The sequence below is a fragment of the Athene cunicularia genome (assembly GCF_003259725.1).
Source record: "Athene cunicularia isolate RWA chromosome 4 unlocalized genomic scaffold, athCun1 chr4_part3, whole genome shotgun sequence".
Lineage (NCBI taxonomy): Eukaryota > Metazoa > Chordata > Aves > Strigiformes > Strigidae > Athene > Athene cunicularia.
Genome location: NW_020799100.1, coordinates 10,469,442 through 10,490,346, shown reverse-complemented (window position 1 = coordinate 10,490,346; position 20,905 = coordinate 10,469,442). Strand labels below are relative to the sequence as shown.

Below are 20,905 nucleotides of genomic sequence, written 5' to 3'. Positions count from 1 at the left end.
CATTTCAATATCATAAGCATAGGGAAAGTGACAAATTTTGCATTCTCTCAATAACAGATTCTCTTTCTGTTAACATTGTAAGTTAGAACAGAGAAACTTCAATCAGGGGCAAGCAGCCAGCTCATGAATAGGCTTGCTAACATCAACAAGACTATTCGTATGAACAAATGCTCAAAATGACTATGAGACTTCTTGTATACCCTTTGTAATGTTAAAATCAGCAGGATTACTGTGGTTTCTGAGTGCTCTCCCACATGGACTAAGAGCTGAAGTCAAGAAGAGTGTTCATGTGAGAAACTATGTAAGAGCTGCAGTTAAAAACTGAACCGGTCCTTTGTTTTCAGTTTTAAAAAAATAATATAGCACATTCTATAACAAAAGAAGTACTGGACTAACAGATACCAGGCTTTAACTATAACCTAGTGCCTGAAGTTAGATTCTGACATATATTGCTCAAGAAAAATACTACTTCTGCTGTCTGAACAGTTATTGGTTAACTATGTATGCAAGTCTGCTTGAAGACTACAAGATTTCAAACTACATTCAAAAAGTATAGAACCGGGATGGTAATACATAAAGGATCTGTGAGAAAGGAAGCACTAGAACTAGCAGCAAGGTGGGGTTGCCTGCATGGTCAGCCCTTCATTTGAATGCAAATGTAATTTTGGGGCAGGCAGTTATCTGTGACATCAGGCAGGACCTTAGTAAACTGTTACCACCAGCACCTGGTAAAACCATTGTTAATCATGTGTAGTAAAGGGACATCAGGGCTAGCATGAGTCATTTATAGAGCCAGTCAGGGCTAGAAAAGAGAGAGAAAGAAAGAGGAGGGGAAGAGAGATCAAACAAACACTGCGAGGAGCAGGATGTCCCAGCAAGACAAAGCCAGGCTGTGAGCATCATGTATGTGAGTTATCTTTTGGATAAAGAAACCAGCATGTATCCAGGATCTGCAAGGTGCAGCAGCAACAACCTGCCAGTGCAAAACTTTGTATCTACTCCACCCTATTCAGATTACATGGGATATCATCCTGTGCCAACTCCGGACACCCATGGACAGCCTGCAGGAACCTGGGGATCACCCTATGGCCCACAGAGGGAGGACTGGAACGCTTACGGCCCAGGACCTTCCAGCACGGTTGCTGCTGCACAGATCAATGGCTCGCCTCCTGGACAGGTCTCCTACAGTTCTGCTGATTACAGCTCCCTCCATCCTGCTGGATCTGGGGGGTTACCTCCTGTAGATACAATTAATACACAGCAAATCTCTCCCAACAGCCAAAGGCACAGCTCTTACGAATGGATGAGGAAAACGGTGCAATCTACTTCTACAGGTATGAGGGCACTGAGGTTTTATGCCAAGAAGAAATTCTACTTTTTTTTTCATTGTTGGGGTTTTTTTTGCCAGCTTCCCTGCTTAGAGGGAAGCATGCAGTTTAATAAAGAAAGATCCTAATTGCTCTGAAGGATCCTCTTGCTAGTAGTTAAATGTTGGTTTGATTATTGGATGCTGGTTTTGATCAGCTGACCACATCTTATTTTTCCTTCTTGATCTTTAATGCTGAGCCAAGTGAAAAGCAATGTTCTTTGACAGTGAATTATTTTCACTTCAGATATGTTAAAAACATTTGTGATATCAAATAATTGCTTTTAATACGAGTCCTATAGATTGGAATGAAGCAGCATGTCTATAGAAAGAAATTGTGATCAAAGTATCATATTTCTCCACTACCTATACTGTGCTTATTTTCCTCATGTTTTAGAGTACATATGAAAAGTTCAAGTAAAATATATACAGTAGGGGGTTGGAAATAAAGTTTTATATTAGAAACAACCTCTGTAAACCTTAGAACACTGAAATGAAATGAGATCTGAAAGATCAAACAATGATTCAATGCTTTAAAAACAGGAATGATAAGGAAAGGCTTGCTTCACTTTGTAGTAGTATCTCTCAGAATATGCAGGAATACAAAGATCCATGGTAACAAAATTAGTTAATACAACAACAGATCAGTCTCTGATGCATAATAGTTGAGGAGTACAAAACAATTCTTCAATCATATTTAACCTGTAAAAATAAGTAATGAAGCATGAGGAAAAGGTTCTGTTTGATTGCAATGAGGAACAATAGAAAAAAAATATATTGAGCATCCTTAAAACAAAAATCTGTACCTTGTATGAATAGAAAAAAATTATGAAACAAGAAAGTGAAGAAGGAAAAAGGAAGAGGAAAAACTGCCTGAAAAGAAGAGAGGCACAATCTGCTATATAAAAGTATCTGATCCTCTGAGGTGCTGAGCAGCTTTCACATGCACGGAGATCAGTAGAAATTAAGGATGCTCAATAACCCCCCCTAAAGAGATGCTCACAGTATTTCAATATTACATCCCAGGAAGGTTCCCTTCCTTTCAGGCCTTCCTCCCACCCCAGCTCTGTTCCACACATGCCTGTAAATAACAGTTTTCAAAGAAAGTACTGAATCAAATCTCCAACAGAAAAGTAATTACTTAAAACATTTAGAAAAATGAAAGCAACTACATAGAAAAATTGTCTGTATTAAAATAATGCATCTAATTAATATAGACAGATGGAGTCATCTTCATTCCTGCTGAACACAACTTTAGTTCATAGAGAGTCCATAGAAGTCAACAGGACAATCAGAGTAGGTTGTTACTCTGGGTGAATAAGAATTTTGCCCCCCCCCCCAAAAAAAAAGCTTGTATTTTAAAAATCATATTTATTCTTCACTGTATACTATCTAAAAAAAACCAAAAGGGCCAGTCTTGAAAAAAACTTACATCTTACATTTGAGTAGACCTTACGAAGGCAGTGAAATTCCTCACAAACTATATAATTTACAGATGGCAGAATATTTGCTCAAAAAATCACTACTTCTCATGTCTTCTTTACCTACCTGCCTTTAGCTCCTGTGAACTTAAATTGCAGCCTCTCTGACTGAAAGACCTGATTAGATTTGTCTGTGCTGTCCCTTTTATAGGGGGGACACTGTGAGACAGATAGATATAATAGACAATACCACATTCTAAGTGCCTGCTTAAGAAGCATGCTTAGGGCTTTCTAACTCTCCAAATTTCAAGCCTGCAAGGATCAGAGCGTTCACAGGTGTTGGGAGTCTCTCCATTCCGGAATGGTCCAAGAAGACATTAAGCATCTTCATCTCAAGGATATTTTAAGAAATCAGCATGTCATAGGATCATCTCCTCCCAAATGCCCATAGCCCAGTGTAAGGTCCTTGGAAGTTAGTGGGAATCTATCTATTCATTTAATAGGTACTGTCTTGTGCTTTAGGGAAATATCCCAATAAGTAATCCTCCTGCTGATTCTTCCTCTCTTATTTTTATTGCTAGGCTAGGAATATTCAGTGCCAATAGATCTGTTCATTGGAAGTGGTTCCTTTTTCTTCACTCACTCCTTTTCCTCTGTTTAAAAGCAAGGGAACTTTTGGTTTTCCTCGTTTTCCCCAAAATAAAATAATTCTCTAAAATTTTACCCTAGCAGCAATGTCAGATCTAGCAAAGCACTTAGGTGAGTTTGGTTCGGAGCATGCAAGTGTTCCAAGTGACTTCAAATGCATGATAGGCTAACTGCAAGTACCAATCCTGTTTTGGTGGGTCATGATCAAAATCCTCAGCATTTTCTTACATGGAAACCATTGCTTTTTACATCTTTAAAGCTGTATGCATACATTGAGCAATACCCTTCTGTCTCTCTGCAAAACCTTTAAGAATTTCAGTAGAGGTTTTGTATAGGCAAGAGTGAAAGAATCACACCTATTATTAGCTTTCCTTGTTCTCCATTAAATAGATATGAGCCACTATTCTTAAAGATGGAAAAACTGAGGCTCAGACTCACCTGGATTGATCAGGATAGAAAATAGACAAATTAATTTTATTTTTTGTTCATTACTTGTTGCAAAATGCTAGTTACCAACAATATTATCTCACTATGGAAATAATAATTATTAAGGCAAGTGGGTTTTGTAAGATATACTTGAAGATACTTGCAAGAAATGTTCCTGTAATCTTATCCATTTAAGATCAGGAGAGATTCTTTCCAAAGGTTTACTTACATTGAGTAGTCTGATTTGTAACAGCTACAGAAACAAGGCCCAGAACCAATGACATCTCCATCTCCAGAGATTTCACGGTTAGCTTCTATTATAGGTGTTCTGTGGCCTCATGACCTGACAAATAACAAACAAAACACTTTATTGAAATTTCTAACACTGCCTCATGCCCTACAGGTGTTTTGATACTCTGTTATGTACACAATTAACCTGGAACAAAAGAAGAAATTATTTCAAGTCTCACTCTGTAACTTCAAAAACAACATCCAACATAAACCCATGTCTTCAACTAGTGTAAAGTGAAGTTTATGACGTTATGCTACTTGAAGTCACTGGAAGATCTCAGTAATTAATGTGAGACCATCATATACTGGTTTAGTGTTATTGGAATGCATTTCCCGCAGAAAAGACCTACTAAGGCCTTCATCCATCATTCTCTCTCTGGTTGAAGGATAACTGAATGTCTCTCCCTGCAGCTTTGGACCTGGAGAGACTTGGGGCCTGATAGTAAATACAGTGCACATAGGATCCAATGCCTAGTCACTGCATTCTTGAGGGTGTTCAGGATACAGAAGAAAGCAAATGTATTTTGACTTGGAACTTGAAAGGGGAAACACTGACTACTTTGTATTTTCAACCAGGAACACTGATTAAAAAAGACACTCTCTAACCCTTGTACTGCTCCGGTCCCCTCTCCTAAACCCACACTTCAAAGGGGTAAGCAAAGCCAAGACAACTAGCAATTGTAACAGAGAACAGAACAAAGCCGTGACACTAGAGATTTGAGGTGGCAATTCCACACATATACTAAGGATAGTTACAGGCAAATTCTTTGATGGAAAGTAAAATAAACCCACCATAGAGCAAGTTACAAATCTCCTGTTGATTTCAATATTTTTATGGAGATATGCTGTCACTCAGACAGGAGTAGACTACTTTTTGCTTTCATGAGAAAACAATATACATCTGTGGTAAAACTCTGCCCAAAACAATGAGTTTGAACAGTTAACTGGTAGTTCTAGCAGCAATGAGAATTTGCTCACAAAACTGAAAGTACATCTTAAAATCTGCACTTATGTTAGCATAAAACAAGGAGGGAATGGGTAAACTATGAAGAGAGACTCTTCCAATGTATGACAACTCTTTTATCATTCTTGTTCAATAATAATTTACTCTGAAGACATAAAGACAGTTTTTCTGATACTGACAATGACAGGTGTTGATAGCATCATTACCAAATGCACTGTAAATGTATAACATCAAGTCTCTGAAGGAAAAAGTTACATTCCCTCAAATCTAAGGAAAATAAACAAGCCTCTTAAGAAGCTATTCCTGCAAAATGTTGAATGCCTAAAAAACATACAACACTTGGAAAAAATCACTTGCCTTTTAGTCTATACAGTCATTGGCAATGGGATTTCCCCTGATCTTACCATTTAGAAATCCACCTACTTTTCTGCAGGTTGGGTCCTTCTGCCAGACAAAATCTATATAGGGCAGTCTGTCCAATCATTGTTTAAAGGTGATAAAAAGGACTCTGCCTTGGATTCAGTTACTTCTGTATGACAAAGATGAAAAGTTTACACTAGCAAAGTGAAGGACAGAATTTGGCCAGTAGGTTTTATTACAGAATAGCAGAACATATACAAAATTGAAAACATTACCATTTTAAATCAAAGTCAACAGAACAGAAGGGAAAATTCTTCAAGTCTGTTGAAAGGTTGCAATTCTATGATCCTATTCTGTTCTTTTCAGCATGAGTCATCTGAACATGTGTAACAAGAACAAATGATCAAGACCTAGCAGAAAGTACAAACATGGAATTTCACCATGTTTCACAAACCTTTATGCATCCAACTCTGCAATAATGAATAGTCCTACTCATCACACCAAGACTTCTGGCAGAAATATTATTACTCACTTTATACAGGATTGGATCCATGTAACATTTTCTAATACAATGGCAGTGTGTGTTCTGTGGTGGGGTTTTTTTTTAATTTAACTTTACAGAACATCATGTGCAGCATAATGCCCATCTTTAAGACTTATTTAAAATTACTTTTTCTTCACAACTTCAATTAAATCAGTGAAATTACATTAGGGAGAATTTGCCCCTTTTTCTACACTATTAAAGTGCATGAACATTTTGAGCTAGTCCCCAAACAAAACTCTGATGCCTGATTTCTGGCAGTCCATATTTTTATACAGTCAAAAACTAACCACTAATCTCTCTCTTAATACTAAATTAACATAAAGATGCAGATTTGAACTGAGCATATCTTCAGGCCAGAAAGCTGTTACACATTTCAAGCTAACTTAAGCTAACTTTCAATCATCGAGTACAGATCTTAACTTCCTCTGAAACAATGTCAGACTATGGAATCCATATTACAATGCTTTGTAAGTAATCCAACACTATTTTATACTATGACATCTTCTGTCTAAATTAGGTAGCTTCTGGATTTTATGAATGATGCCAATTTCAGTAGATGAAGAATATTCCTTAGAAGTTAAGAGAGGAGGCACTGAAAAAGAGGCCAGGGCTAGTTCTAATGCTAATTTATTTTGCTTTGTAAACTAGTTGTGAGGTCTGATAGTGGAGGGTTTTTTTTCCTTTCCTGGGCTACATTGTCTGAGGTTTTGAGGCCTATCTGTCATATTGAGGCAACAGACCCTTTTAACACTTCACTTTGCTTTGATATGCAGTCTTGTCTCTTCCTTCTCCTTCTTTTCTTCAGGAGTTATATTGCCGGAAAGGGTGATGATTTTCACAGCAAATAAAGAGGCCTTCTCCTAGCTTTATTGTCTTCAGAAGAAATGCTCTGTGAATTTTATGACCAATGGGAAAGCCATTCCCTTCCCCCAACTCAAAACTCTACCAGTCACAAAAATTGCTAGAGTGGGTGTGATGGAACAGGATTGTTAAACTGTATCTCATAAAACGTTTTCTAAATGTGAAATGTCTTATTTCTTGTTACTCCAAAGCCACTCTTCAATAATCACTACTTGCAAGGGTTTTTGACAAAACTTGCTGTTCTTAAATAGCCTATTAAAACCAGGAAATCCACTCCCCCAACAAAGAGGCAGTCATACTGAAAAGGTAGTTGCTTCAAAGCTCTTTTGGTTCATTTTTCATTCACACAACTACTAATACCCTCTTCAACCACTTGCAATTCCGTAGCATAGCTGTCCATAATAGAACACATTTCCAATAAAACTGATACTATATTGCTGATTAAAATTATAAACTGTCACTAACAATAGATTAATTAAGATTGTGGAAACTTAAATGTTGGTAATTTCATTCGCCTAAGTGAGTAAAATATGCAGGATTTGACTAAAGAATTGGATTAAAATATTTACTTCTATCATTGCATCATTAAATTTTGCCATTATCTCCTAAAGAAGTCTGAGAAGTAAAGAACATCCTTCTGCTGTCTCTCCGGTGAATGCATTAGTCCTACCTCAAATTTTACTCAGGTAATACTTCCTCAAATAAAGTTCATCACTGTAAACAAAACCAGCAGAAGGTCTGCAAGATTTGGCTCAGAGTGGATCTTTTCCATCTAACAGATGGAATTCAGAGGCTAAGGTCCCAAACTGTTTATCGATAGGTTTTGTTGCTGCTGTTTGTTAACTTTGGCAAATAAAAGAAAAGTGTACTTTGCCTTTGAAAGGAAATGCCATATGCAGACTAATTCCAACCCAGCATCCAACAAAGGCATTAGGAAGACTCTCACTGACATCAATGAGAGTCTGGGTAAAGGCCAAACAGACTAAAACATGACTCTGCCAGAACTAAAAGGATCCTCTCAGAAGAACCTGGCATATCTCAGCTCCCTCTGTCTGTTGTCTCTCACAGTGGGTATTACTCTACACAAAAAATCAAATTATTAAAGACAAGATTTATATCACAAATCATAGAGAAATTTTCTCAGATAGCTGTTGACTTTTAGGAAGGAAATGTTCTCCTTTTGCTTTTCTACTTTTTAAATTATTCACTTAAAGAAAGAAATTAGATGTGAAAGCTTCCAATCTTCCTTCAAAAAGAAACAAGGTATTATCATTCCTCCTAAAACCAAACTGAAAGCTAGTCATATGAAAAGATTTTATTAGAGAAAGTGCTGTTTTCCACATACATTTAACTTCTACAGTTTAAAAAGAAAAAAACCCAACCCTCTCCTACTCAGATAATAAGGGTTTAAGCTCTTAAAACCAGAAACTGGAAGATTTATCTCAAAGTTTACCACCTTGTTTTGGCAATAGAAGAACATTTGATATTTGTCTATGGCTTCTGAATGAGAACAGAGTTCAAGATAAGATCACCTTGTTGCTCTGTTGTGTACTCCATCTTAACAATACAAATGAGACTAAGGAAACATTTTGAACATTTTGTCCCATAGAATGACCCCAAATTCTCATTTAAAGAGGAAAAAATCTAACCAAACCACCAGCTAGAGAGATCAAAAGTTAAAAAATATCAAGTGAGACATTAAAGCACCACAGGTGACCATATGTTAAACAAACAATTTACACTTCGAATGAATGAAAACAAATGTCCTAGTAGTTATGTGGACTGAGCTGAATAACCGCTGTTCTTTAAAGACTCTAAAATTCTTACCATAATGTTGCAAAATTAACAGCACTTTTCACTTGATTATCAGTGTAAACGTAATTGGGCTAATTCTGCTTTCACTACAGTTTCACAATGACAGAAATGCTACTGAAATGAGAATGTCCTGTATATGTACCCCAGCCAAGCACAGCACAGAAGAACCTTCACTAGGAAGTTAACAGATTTATACCAAAGTGGTTTTGTCTGCATGGATTGAGCAGCATAAGGAAGAAACACAAACATGCACACACCTATTTTCCCTATTGAAATATTCCAAGTAAACAGGCTGATGGCCTCAAGACAGTTGGAAAATGCCCGTAGCATTGTAAACTCGATGCATAATGTTTTCTGAGGGTTGAACACCATGAAGCATGGAAGCTAAAGGATCAAATTCTGATGTAGACCTTGTTCTACAAGCCTGGGAACAGTCCTTCAGAAACCCTATCACATAGGGCAAACCAGTTATTAACGAGAACCAGAGGTGTAACAACATTTGTTTACAGCATTGATACTTCCTCTGTATCTAGGATCTATATGAATAGTACAAAAAGGATCAGAGCCTGAAGAACACACTAATACAAACAATACTTTGGTGAGCCCAAAATTCTTACAGGTAGCAAAGTACTCTCAAATGCTGGAAGAGAAAAAAGTGATACAGCTCTCGAGCAATTACCATACAGTGTATACAGCAAATGGAAGGCAACGTTTACTTCAAATATGTTCCGCTATTAAAACAAAGAGATACCACATCTCCCTCCACAGACGGGAAAAAACATTAACTCATGAAACCAAATTCTGAATTAAGGGGTAAAGTACTTCAAGATTCTGCTTTAGTTCTGTACCCTGAATTCTGATTTTTGGGTGCTACTCAAACTTCAAAAGCAAGGAGAGTTGGAAGGAGGGGCTGGAAAGACATCAGGCCTTTGACACCACTGATACATGAAACCTCCAGCTATTCTCTCCTGCAGGGGGGGGAAGCTGGTTGCTATGGGTGGTGTGCTGTGGAGACTGAAATTTTACCAACTCAAAGCCTGAAAATCTACTTCAGTCCTCTCTATTCAAAATTAACTGCTCTTATTAGGAGTGCAAATATTATGAGTTTGGGGAACCTGTTTTCTGAAGAGTTCTGTAAGAAAATATGGGCTGTAGTATGAAGCTAAGCTACTTCTGCAACAATAGCAGACTGTTACATGCAGCAAGCCACAATACACCTCAAGTTTATGCATCAAGAGAACCTGAATCTAAGGGGCTGTTCTACTATAGTAACCACTAAGGACACAAAGATTCATAACCCACAGTACCACAGTGGAATGCACTGCAAAAAAAAATACCAACTAAAAATACATACCCTGTCCCAGACAATTTACAGTCTAAATAATATACATCTGAAAAATATAGACAGACAAAGCAGCACAAAAAAAATGGCAAGACTAGTTAGCGAACATGCTAACACTAGTCTTAACACAATAATACAATCTTTCAAAAATGTAGGAAGACCTTAGGCTAGGGCTCAGGGGCCTTCATTTTGAGCAGGTGTTATCTCCCATATATTCATTGCCTAATGTGAACATTAACAACACAGGAATGGTGGATAAGAAAGGAAGTATCAGTAGCCTTTCCCATTCTCAATTCTCTTTCACTACTGCCAACACATTCTGTCCTCAGAAATTATCCTGAATGGAATCCATAAAATTTCAGCTCCTTGCATCTGTGTTCACTGACTCATGTCATTTGCCATTACCTTTTAACGACCCGGATACTGCTGGGCTATGTCTGCTTCAGTCAGCTGTACCTACAGCTGAAAGGATGCAGCAGTGCTGCTTGCAAAAGAACAGATGCTGTAGTTCTACCATTGTTCAGTGTCCTTTGTAAAGTACTATTGCTTTCCTTTTCTCTTTATTATTAACTGTCACCTGAAAATCTATGTTACTATTCCCTGGGCTATTATCAACTAGCGGATAGACTGTGCCAGACTTGAAGGAAAAACACAACCTCCACATTGCAGTAACAATCACAGTATTGTGTTAATTTTTCTAGCTACAAGAAGTGAGGAACTTCGGAAGCTCTCGGTATTTTCTGTGCAGTAAAATATCATTCACAATTCCCCTCTGAAGCAGGTAGCAGTGTATCAGCTTTAGGGACAGAGAAACAAGACCAATTCAAAACCAGGCAGGAAGCTTGCATCAGAGTTGGGAACAGAACACAGGTTTCCTGGCTCCTTGGTCTTAACAAGGTGGTCTTCCCTTTCCCAAATGATAACACAAGGGTGATAAAGAATATGAGAAGCAGTTTATTGTCCATTTGCTAAGGAGCAAACCCAAAATCTGACGGTATGAACCTCTTGTGTTGTAAATCAAGACTGAGTCAAGGGAGTTGCTCTGGGTAAGTGCATAGAGAATCAGGCCTAAAATACCCACAAACATATTTTCAAATGTAAAGCCAGATATTTTGTGTTACTACAGTTAAAAAATTCTAGCTTGAAGCAATGTGTTCTTCTTTCAAAACAGGTAAAACAAGAACAAGAGAGAAGTACCGAGTGGTTTACACAGATCATCAGAGATTAGAATTAGAGAAGGAATTTCATTACAACAGATACATTACAATCAGGAGGAAGTCTGAACTTGCTGCAAACCTAAGACTTTCCGAGAGACAGGTAGAGTATGGATCACCCATTCAGGATTTCCTTTGAATTTATTATTGCTGATGAGGAGACAACCGTACTGGTTAAGAACACAAAAATGCTAATGCCTCCAATAACCAAGCAATGCAACTGGGTTCTCTTTGTAGGAACTCAAACCTTCCAGCTGAATGGCCTGACAGACTTGTTTGCACTCAGTTCTAAATATCCCATCAGCACCACTTCAGCTCTCATCAGGGAGCTGCACAACATGGAAAAAGCAAACACCAGTCTTACACACAGTCCTGTTCTGAGAAATGAGAGTTTAAAAATATCAATAAAATCCTGCCTGGATTTCTCTCAATTTTACTGGAGTAGTGGTATCAGGGAGAAATTTTTGCTGAAATGTCTAAAGCGGAAGTCCTTGATTCTGCTGAAGTCAATGGGAATTCTATAACTGATTTCAGCAAGGTCAGTCTTAGCAGAGGATGGAAGTGATGAGCTCAAGTATGTTCAGGATATTTGAAGGTATTTGTTCCTTTGGCTGCCTTTTACCTTTTGTTTAAGATTTCCTACATACTTGCTACTCCTTTCTCCTGCCCTTATTTCCTCTCACTCCCTTCAAATTCCACTTCTATACCTACAACATAAATCAAAACACAATCCTTTCTGGTCAGAAGATTTATACAATTTGCTCTGGAACCACTCTGCGCTGTGTTTTACAATCATGCAATTGCAATGCCTGTGCCACCCCCTCCCAAAGCAAAGCAGGTACATGGCCTCTGGCTCTCAAGCACTTCAGCTGGTTCATGCAAACCACCGAGATAAGATGCTGAGCTAGATCTCCCACAGAGACACTCACAACATCGGCTGGGCATATGTTCGGTCCCATTTTACTTGGGAGTTTCTTGATGCAGTACTAAATAAGCAGCGAAACAGAAAATTAAAAGCTTTACTGAAGGATCTCTCTGAATAGATTTCAGGACACAATATGCTCATTCACTGCCTCTTCTATTTGCAAACTATCACAGAACCGTTTTCTCAGTCAGTTATTATTCAGCATAATTCATTGAAGATTAAGACTGATTCACCATTTTTTTTACGGACTTTACTGAGCAGGGATAGTCCACCTAGTTGTAGCACTGTTCATTGAACTTGTCTTACACAGCACATGCTGAAAGAGCTTACAGAAATAGAAAAGTGAATACCCATTTTGCAAATATTTCTCAATCTGCTGCTGAATACGAGTACTTAATTATTGAAAACTAAAATTATTTCAATCAGGTATAAAAAATACAGTCTTTTTGCTGGCTGTTAAAACCTTAATAATTTGACTTCATTATGCTAAATTTAAAAATTATGACCCTGCTTCTGTAAGCAACCAATAATATTTTCTTGAAACTTCCTAGTTCAGTGATAACCCAATAAAACATTTTGTTACTGTATTTGAAGTGGTGATACAAAAAAGACACGATACATTTCTTTGACATATGTTGGGGAAACATGGCAATAGTTTTTGCAATATTTACTCTTAATCATCATCATCAATATATGTCATGAATGAAATTAATTCCAGTGCATAAAGCCTACATCTCTGAAGTCACTTTTGAAAATGTAAGATTGAGAAAGAAATGCGTGATCTATACTCCCACTAGTACCCTTTCATACAAATTAAACCACCCCATGGTATGAATATGACTGAACACACACCGTCCTATCTCAAGTTCCACTGCACTTTGCCTGAAGCCTGAAATGATTTTCTGGAAAAGCTTTTTTCCTGGCTATGCCAAAACCCCATGCAGGAGACTAGAAGGAATATCTCAAGACAAAAGGAGAAAGAACAATTGTTTAAACAAGGAAGGAAAGATGTACAATCTAATGAAAAAAAATAAAAAAGGCAAAGGGAAGCATTGCTAATATAGGAAGGATAACAGAAATAAAGGAGATTACAAGAACAAGAGAGAAAATTAAACTTCAGGGGAAAAGTAACCTGCACAACAGATGCAACTGACCATGGTAGCTTTTATCTAACATTACAGATCTGTATTTACTTGTAGTTATTTGATAACTGACATACAAGCTCGAAGTGCCTATTAAAATTCTCTCTGGATCACTGCTGCAGATCTGTATCCCTAGTTTAGTAACAAGCCAGAACAAAAGTCAAAGGCAAGTGAGAACGCTGAAATCAGAGGATAATCCTGAAATAAATGTTAGTTTGGTTTTTAGACTGTTTCATCTTTTCATGCATTTTGGCAAGTGCATGGGTGAAACTAGATTACCTCAGCACAATCAGAATGCAAGAGATCTGAGAGTATTTGAGACTGATTTAATGAAACATAATTTGGTAGTGAAATGATATTCCAGAAAGTAAGACAACAAAATGAATTGCCAGACGTCTCAGATGATAGCCTGGGACTTAAGAGACCTAGTTCAATTTTTCAGCAAGCTTTGTATGTAGGACTTCACCAGTGTGTTTCTTTTAAAACACAACCTAGTAGCCACAGATGATAGAACCTCTTACTGTTTTCTTTCCTTTCTGGTCATCATTCTCCTTCCCTTTCTAGCTTCTAGCAAAGGACAACTAAACAAATCAGTATTTCTCAGCAAAACATTGAGTTTAGTTTGGGTTATAGAAAATGGTGACAAAAGTGTTTCCTCTGCCATCTGAACACTAAGAAAACACAACATATCTGAATGAGATAGTTTGACTTATTACACCGAGTAAGACATAATACAGAGCCACTTCCAAGGATAAATAGCTGGCATGCACTACTTTAAATCCAACATTGGGGATTACATCCAAAGATATTTCAGTTGCCATAGAACATTCACCCTTTCACACCTGAACAAGGTCTGCTGTATTTTCAATTGATCAATAATCATCAACTTCAACTCAGGTTCTCACTTGTTCTATCCTAATCAAAAACCATATACTCTTCAATAGTTGCTTCATTTCTTCCCAAAGATGACTGCATTTCTGTGACAAAGCAATGACTATGGTGTAAAGCAGTGGACTGTGTGGGAAGCAGCAGCAGATTCAGGGTCCATCTATGCAAGCAATAAAAGGCACTTAGCAATTAAGGCACTGCTTATACAATATTTTGAAGTAACATTGTGTACCAACAGTAGTGCCCTGGTGAAATTTTGTTCAGAAGTGTATTTCCATTGGTTTACACACTGGAGCTAACTACTTAATGTGCAGCATCCAAACATGAAAGCTTTTGTGCCTCATTTTATAGACCAGTAACATGTTTTGACTTGCTCTGACTAGGGCATATTGTTTTCAATGTAAAGATACTCTCAGATTCTTTTAGCCATTGCTAGGACACAGGAGATTTCTGTTCTATTTTGGTTTTTTTTAAAAAAATCCCATTCCATAAATAAATACCTCCTAAAAATAAAACTAACACTGAAAAAACTCTTTTTTTATAAGGCTATTCATGAATATTTTATTACCAAATAGAAAAGATTACCTGTGTGAAAAACAAGCAAACATCTATGTTGTCTCAGCTTGCCATTGCCTTTCTCACTGGTCCTTATGCAATTGATTTTACCTATGACTCTTGACTGTATACATAAAGGACCCCATTACACTCTCTTAGCAACTGAAAAAAACTTTCCTCTGCTCCACTGCAGGTGAAAATCTGGTTCCAGAATCGCAGAGCCAAAGAAAGAAAATTAATGAAGAAGAAAATGACTCATTTTGATGGCAGCAATCTTGGCTCTATGCAGAGTGACTCTGGCTCAGTGAGCCCGATGCCAGTTCCTGACCAACAGACTCATTCGGAAATGCCCAGTTCTTTGTTCCCACCTCCACCACCTCCACCTCCACTTCCCATGAATGGTTTGCAGCACAACGGGAACCTGCAGCAGGTAGTGGCCTCTCAGTGAGGCTGCCTGAAGAGCTACTGCATAACGAACACTATAAACTACCAGTACATGGAGCACTACAGTATGAAAGAGAGAGGACAGCTGTAGCTGTTTTGCAGGAGTCCCCAGCATGACACAGTTTTGTGCACATAAGCTTCAAGTACAGTAAACCAGGATCCACTTGCCAGGTCTGCAGGATAGCACAAGTTTCCAAGGGCAGTGGAACTGCTGTGTGCCAGGAGTCCTAGTTGCAGGGAACCTCTGCAAGAGGATGCCATGCTGACTCTGTGCCACAAGGCAAGCATCCATCCAGCCATGCAGCAGGTGGGTAGGCACTGAGAGGGAAGAGAGCCAAGGACCAGATACAGCCACTAGTTACAGTACACTGCAGAGAAAAAAAAAGCACAAAATGGGCCACAGGCAATACAACATTGCTGGAGCAGTAACGGCAGCTGTACGCAAGTGCTCTGTCTGTCCCTCACCCCTAGGTAAAGGGTGTATTCCTTTGGTCTCCACACAGGTTCCATGTACTGATCTATCTCTCATGGACTTTACGCATGGATCCTTATAAATTAAAACCTGGCTTACATGTTTTGACCCACTTGATGGAAAGCCTGGGTCATGGTGGTTGCACTCACTACATAAGGGCAAAGGTCAGGGATGAGCTTTGGAATTTTTTGGGGTTTGACAGGTATGATTTCCAATGCTCCATACACTGGTATTAACAGGCACTCTTTTATCTTACCATAGATGTTTCAAAAGCATTCTGGAATTGAGAATCTTGGCCCAAGTTATTTTTTGATAGAAGAAAAACCATGTCAGAATCATTTGGTATCTTAAAAAAAAAGAGCAAAGGGAGGGAAATCCTTTTTAAAAGTGTAGGTATTTTAAAAATGAAACAGCATAGCCTATGGATGAAGATGCAATAATTGCATTCAACTAATTTTAAATTTGGTCCAGTTTTCAGAGCTATTGTGACACTAAAAAAATCTGAGAAGCTAACTTAATAGAAGACAAAGCAAGCAAATATTTCATTTAAATATAAGCTCTCAGGATTTTTTAAGTGGGCCTCAATTGCCAAACTGTTGATTCCTTCCATATTAAGCAGAATTTGGTAGGTAAATCAGTACTTGAGAATAATCCAGATACTTACTTCCTAAAAGATAACTAACAATTGCATGTGCATAATTTGTCTGTGAAGGGAAAATTTTTAAAGCACACAAGTGTTTGGGAATTTATACCCTCATTGTCAAAAACAATTTAGAAACTTAGGATGCCTATCCTCACTAATTTTCATCAAGGTGTCCTAAATATCTCTGTCACTGTTGCAAATAAGACTTAGGGGCATTAAGTCATTTAGGCACTACATTCTTGTTTTGTTTTTTTTTCTTTAATTATAACAAATAGTACTATTAGGTCATCAAAATGTTGGTAATGTAAAATTACTTTGTATATAAAGAACTTTAAAATAAATTACTTTTTTCATAATCATTTTCCAATGTGGTATCAGCTACTGTAGCAAGTGAACTTGCAGATTTTCATTAGTCTGTTACTGAATTGTAATATCAAATTTAAAAGCAGGGTGATGGCAAAAAAGCTTAAACAAGTAGAGGAGAATGGTAAGACCAGGATGGTTCAGAGAGCTGGCAGTTTTCACTGTTTCTTAATTTTATTTATCATTTCATGGTTGTGAGTAGGACTCTTAATAAATAAGGGTAAAATTTCAACTTTAAATAGACACATATCTACACTGTAAAATGTCCACTCTTTCCTTTCACAATGCTGCTGCATTTGCTGGCAGCAGCAGTTTGAAGCTTGGCATAGGTAATACAAATGAGATGAAGAAACTGCAATTTGAAGTGCAGTAACAGAAAGAGTCCTACTGATTTCCACATATTATGAAAAGCGGAACATGACAAACAGCACATGAGCATAAAAGTGATTTATCATCCATATTGACGAGCAAATCAAAACACTGGTCTCCCAAAAGAAATATCTATTGGATACGTCCAAAAGAGGAATCCAATGGAAATAGAGAACAACTATTATGTCTACAGAGAGAAATGCTAGAGATATTTTATCTACAGTTAACACACACATACACACACACACATATTTAACTTAATAGAGACTGAAAAAGGTTCAAGGAGAAAAGCATCCTCACATTAGCCAATTAAACAGAATTATGCTTGCATACTAGAGGGAAAAAAATATCAATAAATATTTCCAGATTTAGACTTTCAAAATGTAAGAATACAGAGGGAAACTTCGTCTTTTGTATTGATACACAATAATTTAGGACCTAGTTTTAGCTAAGTTTACAGAACACTGACTGCAGTGTTTTGCAGGATCAAGTTCATAGCTACCTATTTTAATCACATTTCCATTATATAGTTTAATTTTGTCTTAAAATTTTTAAAAGGAAAAAGAAAAAAGTCCTTCAAGAAAGAAATTTAAGGAAAGAAATATATCTGAACACAACTTCTTTCCCTTTAAAATTATTTAAACATCATTCAAAGAGAGAGGGATCTGGCAAAACGACCTGTTTTATCTTGTTTACATGTAGAAGAGTTATTGAGGAAGATAAGTGACCACTTTGAAGATCTGCCTCATTTCTGTTCCAGTTTGCTGAAAGCATGCTTGCTATAGGTTGCTATGTGTTTCCAATCAGAAGTTGTTAAGTACACAAAATAAGGCTGAATTTTATTTGCAGAAGAACATGTTCAAAGGTTAAAATTTATTGCACCAAAAGCAGTATCTATAAACCAGGGCAATACTTTAGAGATTATTAACCTTCTAGTTATGTCAGTGATTGTTTTAAGTAGTACAATTTTTTTGTAAAACTTAACCAGCAATCTACTCAACTAAGTATTCTCAGTGTGCTTTAATCCTTTAAACAGTTGCTCACCAAAACCAGAAGAAAGCTATTGTTCTCTAAGAAGCTTGTGTAGTGCAGTTCCTTAGATGCTATATTGTATATAATTAAAAATAAGAGAGACATAAAATCAGAGCCAATTCAACTGAAAATATCACGGTCCAACATTGTTAGTCATGAAATACTGGTGCCAGTCCTCAGAATAACTTACTTTCTTCCTGACTTTGGGTATATCATATAGCCTATCACTTTTATCACATCTAAAAACTAGGGACACTAAAGTAGAGTTGCTGTGAAGATTGATTGGTTGTTAGCAAAGCGCCTTGAAGAAGAAAAGCATACCTTAGCCTACATCACAAGAATATCTAAGCCCTTAATCCTAATTGTGATTAAAAGAACGATCAAGGTATATCCAATTTTCAGAGGAATTCACTAACCTTTAAACCCTGTTACTCAGCAAGAATTGTCATCTATATGGTTCGAAAAGATCAACAAAAGCATAGCAGACGGGGCCTTCTACAAAAACTTCATGCAACTAAGCAAGATATAAGATTCAAAATGACATTTTTAAAATGAAAAACTTAAAATATACAGTGTCTGTAACTGCTTAGGGGTTATGCAATCATTAAAGTACATATGAGAGAGCATCGAGTATGTGCTACCTTCTACCCAAGGAACAGATTCAAAAATATATTTATTCTGGATGTTAACACAAAAATTAAAAAGCCTGTTCGAACTTGAACACCCTTATTTGGTTTGCTGGTGCAGTATGGGCTTACTTCAACCCAAGCCTTCACACCCAGAGCGCATGCTGAAACAATGCATCCCTGTGAATGATTTAGCCAGTCACATTTTGGAATGACACTGGATGTTACTAGTTGGACACAGTATTGTGCAAACCTCACTATGTAAAGTAATAGGCACAGGTTTATGATAAAAATGTTTGCCGGCTGTTTCCATACTCAAAGAGCACAAATACTTACTTGTACATTTTGTAACAAACTCTGTTCTAAGAGGTATCATAATAAATGGAAATGCTCAATTAAGATACAGCCTGCATGTTTTTCATCTTCTAAGCCACAGTAAAATACAGTTGTTCTAATGCAGGACAGCCTTTATATAGACTTTATATCTCTCTTATCTGGGAGTATGAAAGAGGAGTTAAATTTGTGCAACAGAACTTCCAGTCTGCCAGGAATATAAACCATGCATATAGCAAGAATGGCAAACAGTAAAGGCAATCAATTCCTTTGTTACCTCATGAAAGACAGACCACATGGAAGAACATCTCAAAGACTCAATAGTGAGCACCTAATAATCCCATCTAGCTATACTCTGGTGAGCCACAGTAAGTGGGAGCCCTACACTGCATGACCCCAAAAGGAAACCAAATAAATACAGTAGAGGATTCGCTGTTCTTTTTCACGGTTCTGCTAAAAAGAATCAATTTAACCTGGCTCTGTAACTCCTACCATACTATGTCTGCTTGTTGAGTAGTAAGACATACTCTAACTACTGTCAGGATTGATTTTGTAGAGGATGTTAAGATATTTAGATTTCAGAATAATAAGACCCTCCTTTAGCTCCAGACCACTCTTTCCTGGTAAATGCAACACTAATGCAGATGATACTTGAAATACATTGTCACTACTTTTAATAAAATGAAAAAGTTAACATTAAGAAATGAAAGATAAGTCATTGTTAGCAGCAGTTAGAAAAACAGTAGATAGAAGGGTAAATACAATCACCACGCTTCCAACAAGTCACTTTTCATCATTTTTCAAAATGATTTCTTAACAACCAACATTTCAAAGCATAGAATTAAGCATCAAAACATTGAGGAAGGTTTCACAGACAAACTGACATTTTAATGTCAACTGTTGTTCTCTTATGAAAAAGAAATACACACTAGGGATGAGAGACACACACTGTACAGAACTGAAACTTGTGATATATCCTTTATTCTTTCTCCCCAGGAGAGGTCAGTTCAGCAAGTGAAAATAGTTCAGCTAGCACTGCTCATCCAGCTCTCTAGGCTGCGCCACAGCTGTCAATAGGGAGATACAATTTGGTATGTGCTTGCATTACAAGCCCTGATAATGAGACCTAACTAGGGTGTTGCATATTAAACCAACCCAATTTAAAAGGGTAAATAACATTTCCAGAAGCTCTGTGTTTGTAGAAACTTCAGTGAAGGCAGTATCTTTGTGTTTTAGCATTTTTAAACCATCTGCATTCCTTCATGACTAGTTAGACTTTTTCCCACCAGAACTGACCTCAGCTGACATCACGCCACATACTGACTGACCTTTTCTCAAGATTTATACAGCTGATTATTAATTTTAGGAGGAATGGGTGCATCTTGAATAAAGGGTCAATAACACCTCTGAAATACTGCATTAAAACTATCAGCAACAGACAATTCACTAACAAAGTCCTTAGCTAGCCATTCAATTGAAATTCCAAGCATGCACTTATAAAGGTATGGTAAAGAAGCATTCCTAAGCTTGATGTAACTGCTGTATTATTAGAGTGGTCATCTGGAAGCAAGAAAACAAACATCTGTTCCTATCACTTTAGCCAGGCTCACCTGCTTTTTTTTCTTCAGAAACAAAACCCCAGATAGAGTCCATATAATTTTCAAGCTTCAAAGATGGACAGATTTGTTTTTTCTTAACTCCATACAAAAGGAGGAGTAACTTTCGGAGTGAGAGTTCCTAATAAAAACTATCACGGATATAAACACCTTTATTATAAGTTATTGTTGTACAGGCCAGTTTTAATCTACCAGTAGTGCCTGAAATGGTAGTTACAATAGCTTTAATTAATACATTTAATTTC

At 37.2% G+C, this 20,905-nt stretch overlaps 1 protein-coding gene across 1 annotated transcript; it reads left to right on the top strand.

The window, feature by feature from the left end:
- Positions 1-753: 753 nt before the first annotated feature.
- LOC113480045 (homeobox protein CDX-1-like) lies at positions 754-15,210 on the top strand. Its single transcript, XM_026848581.1, has 3 exons — positions 754-1,334; positions 11,210-11,355; positions 14,956-15,210. The coding sequence occupies exons 1-3, from the start codon at positions 902-904 to the stop codon at positions 15,208-15,210; spliced, it is 834 nt and encodes a 277-aa protein (XP_026704382.1). The 5' UTR covers positions 754-901.
- Positions 15,211-20,905: the final 5,695 nt, after the last annotated feature.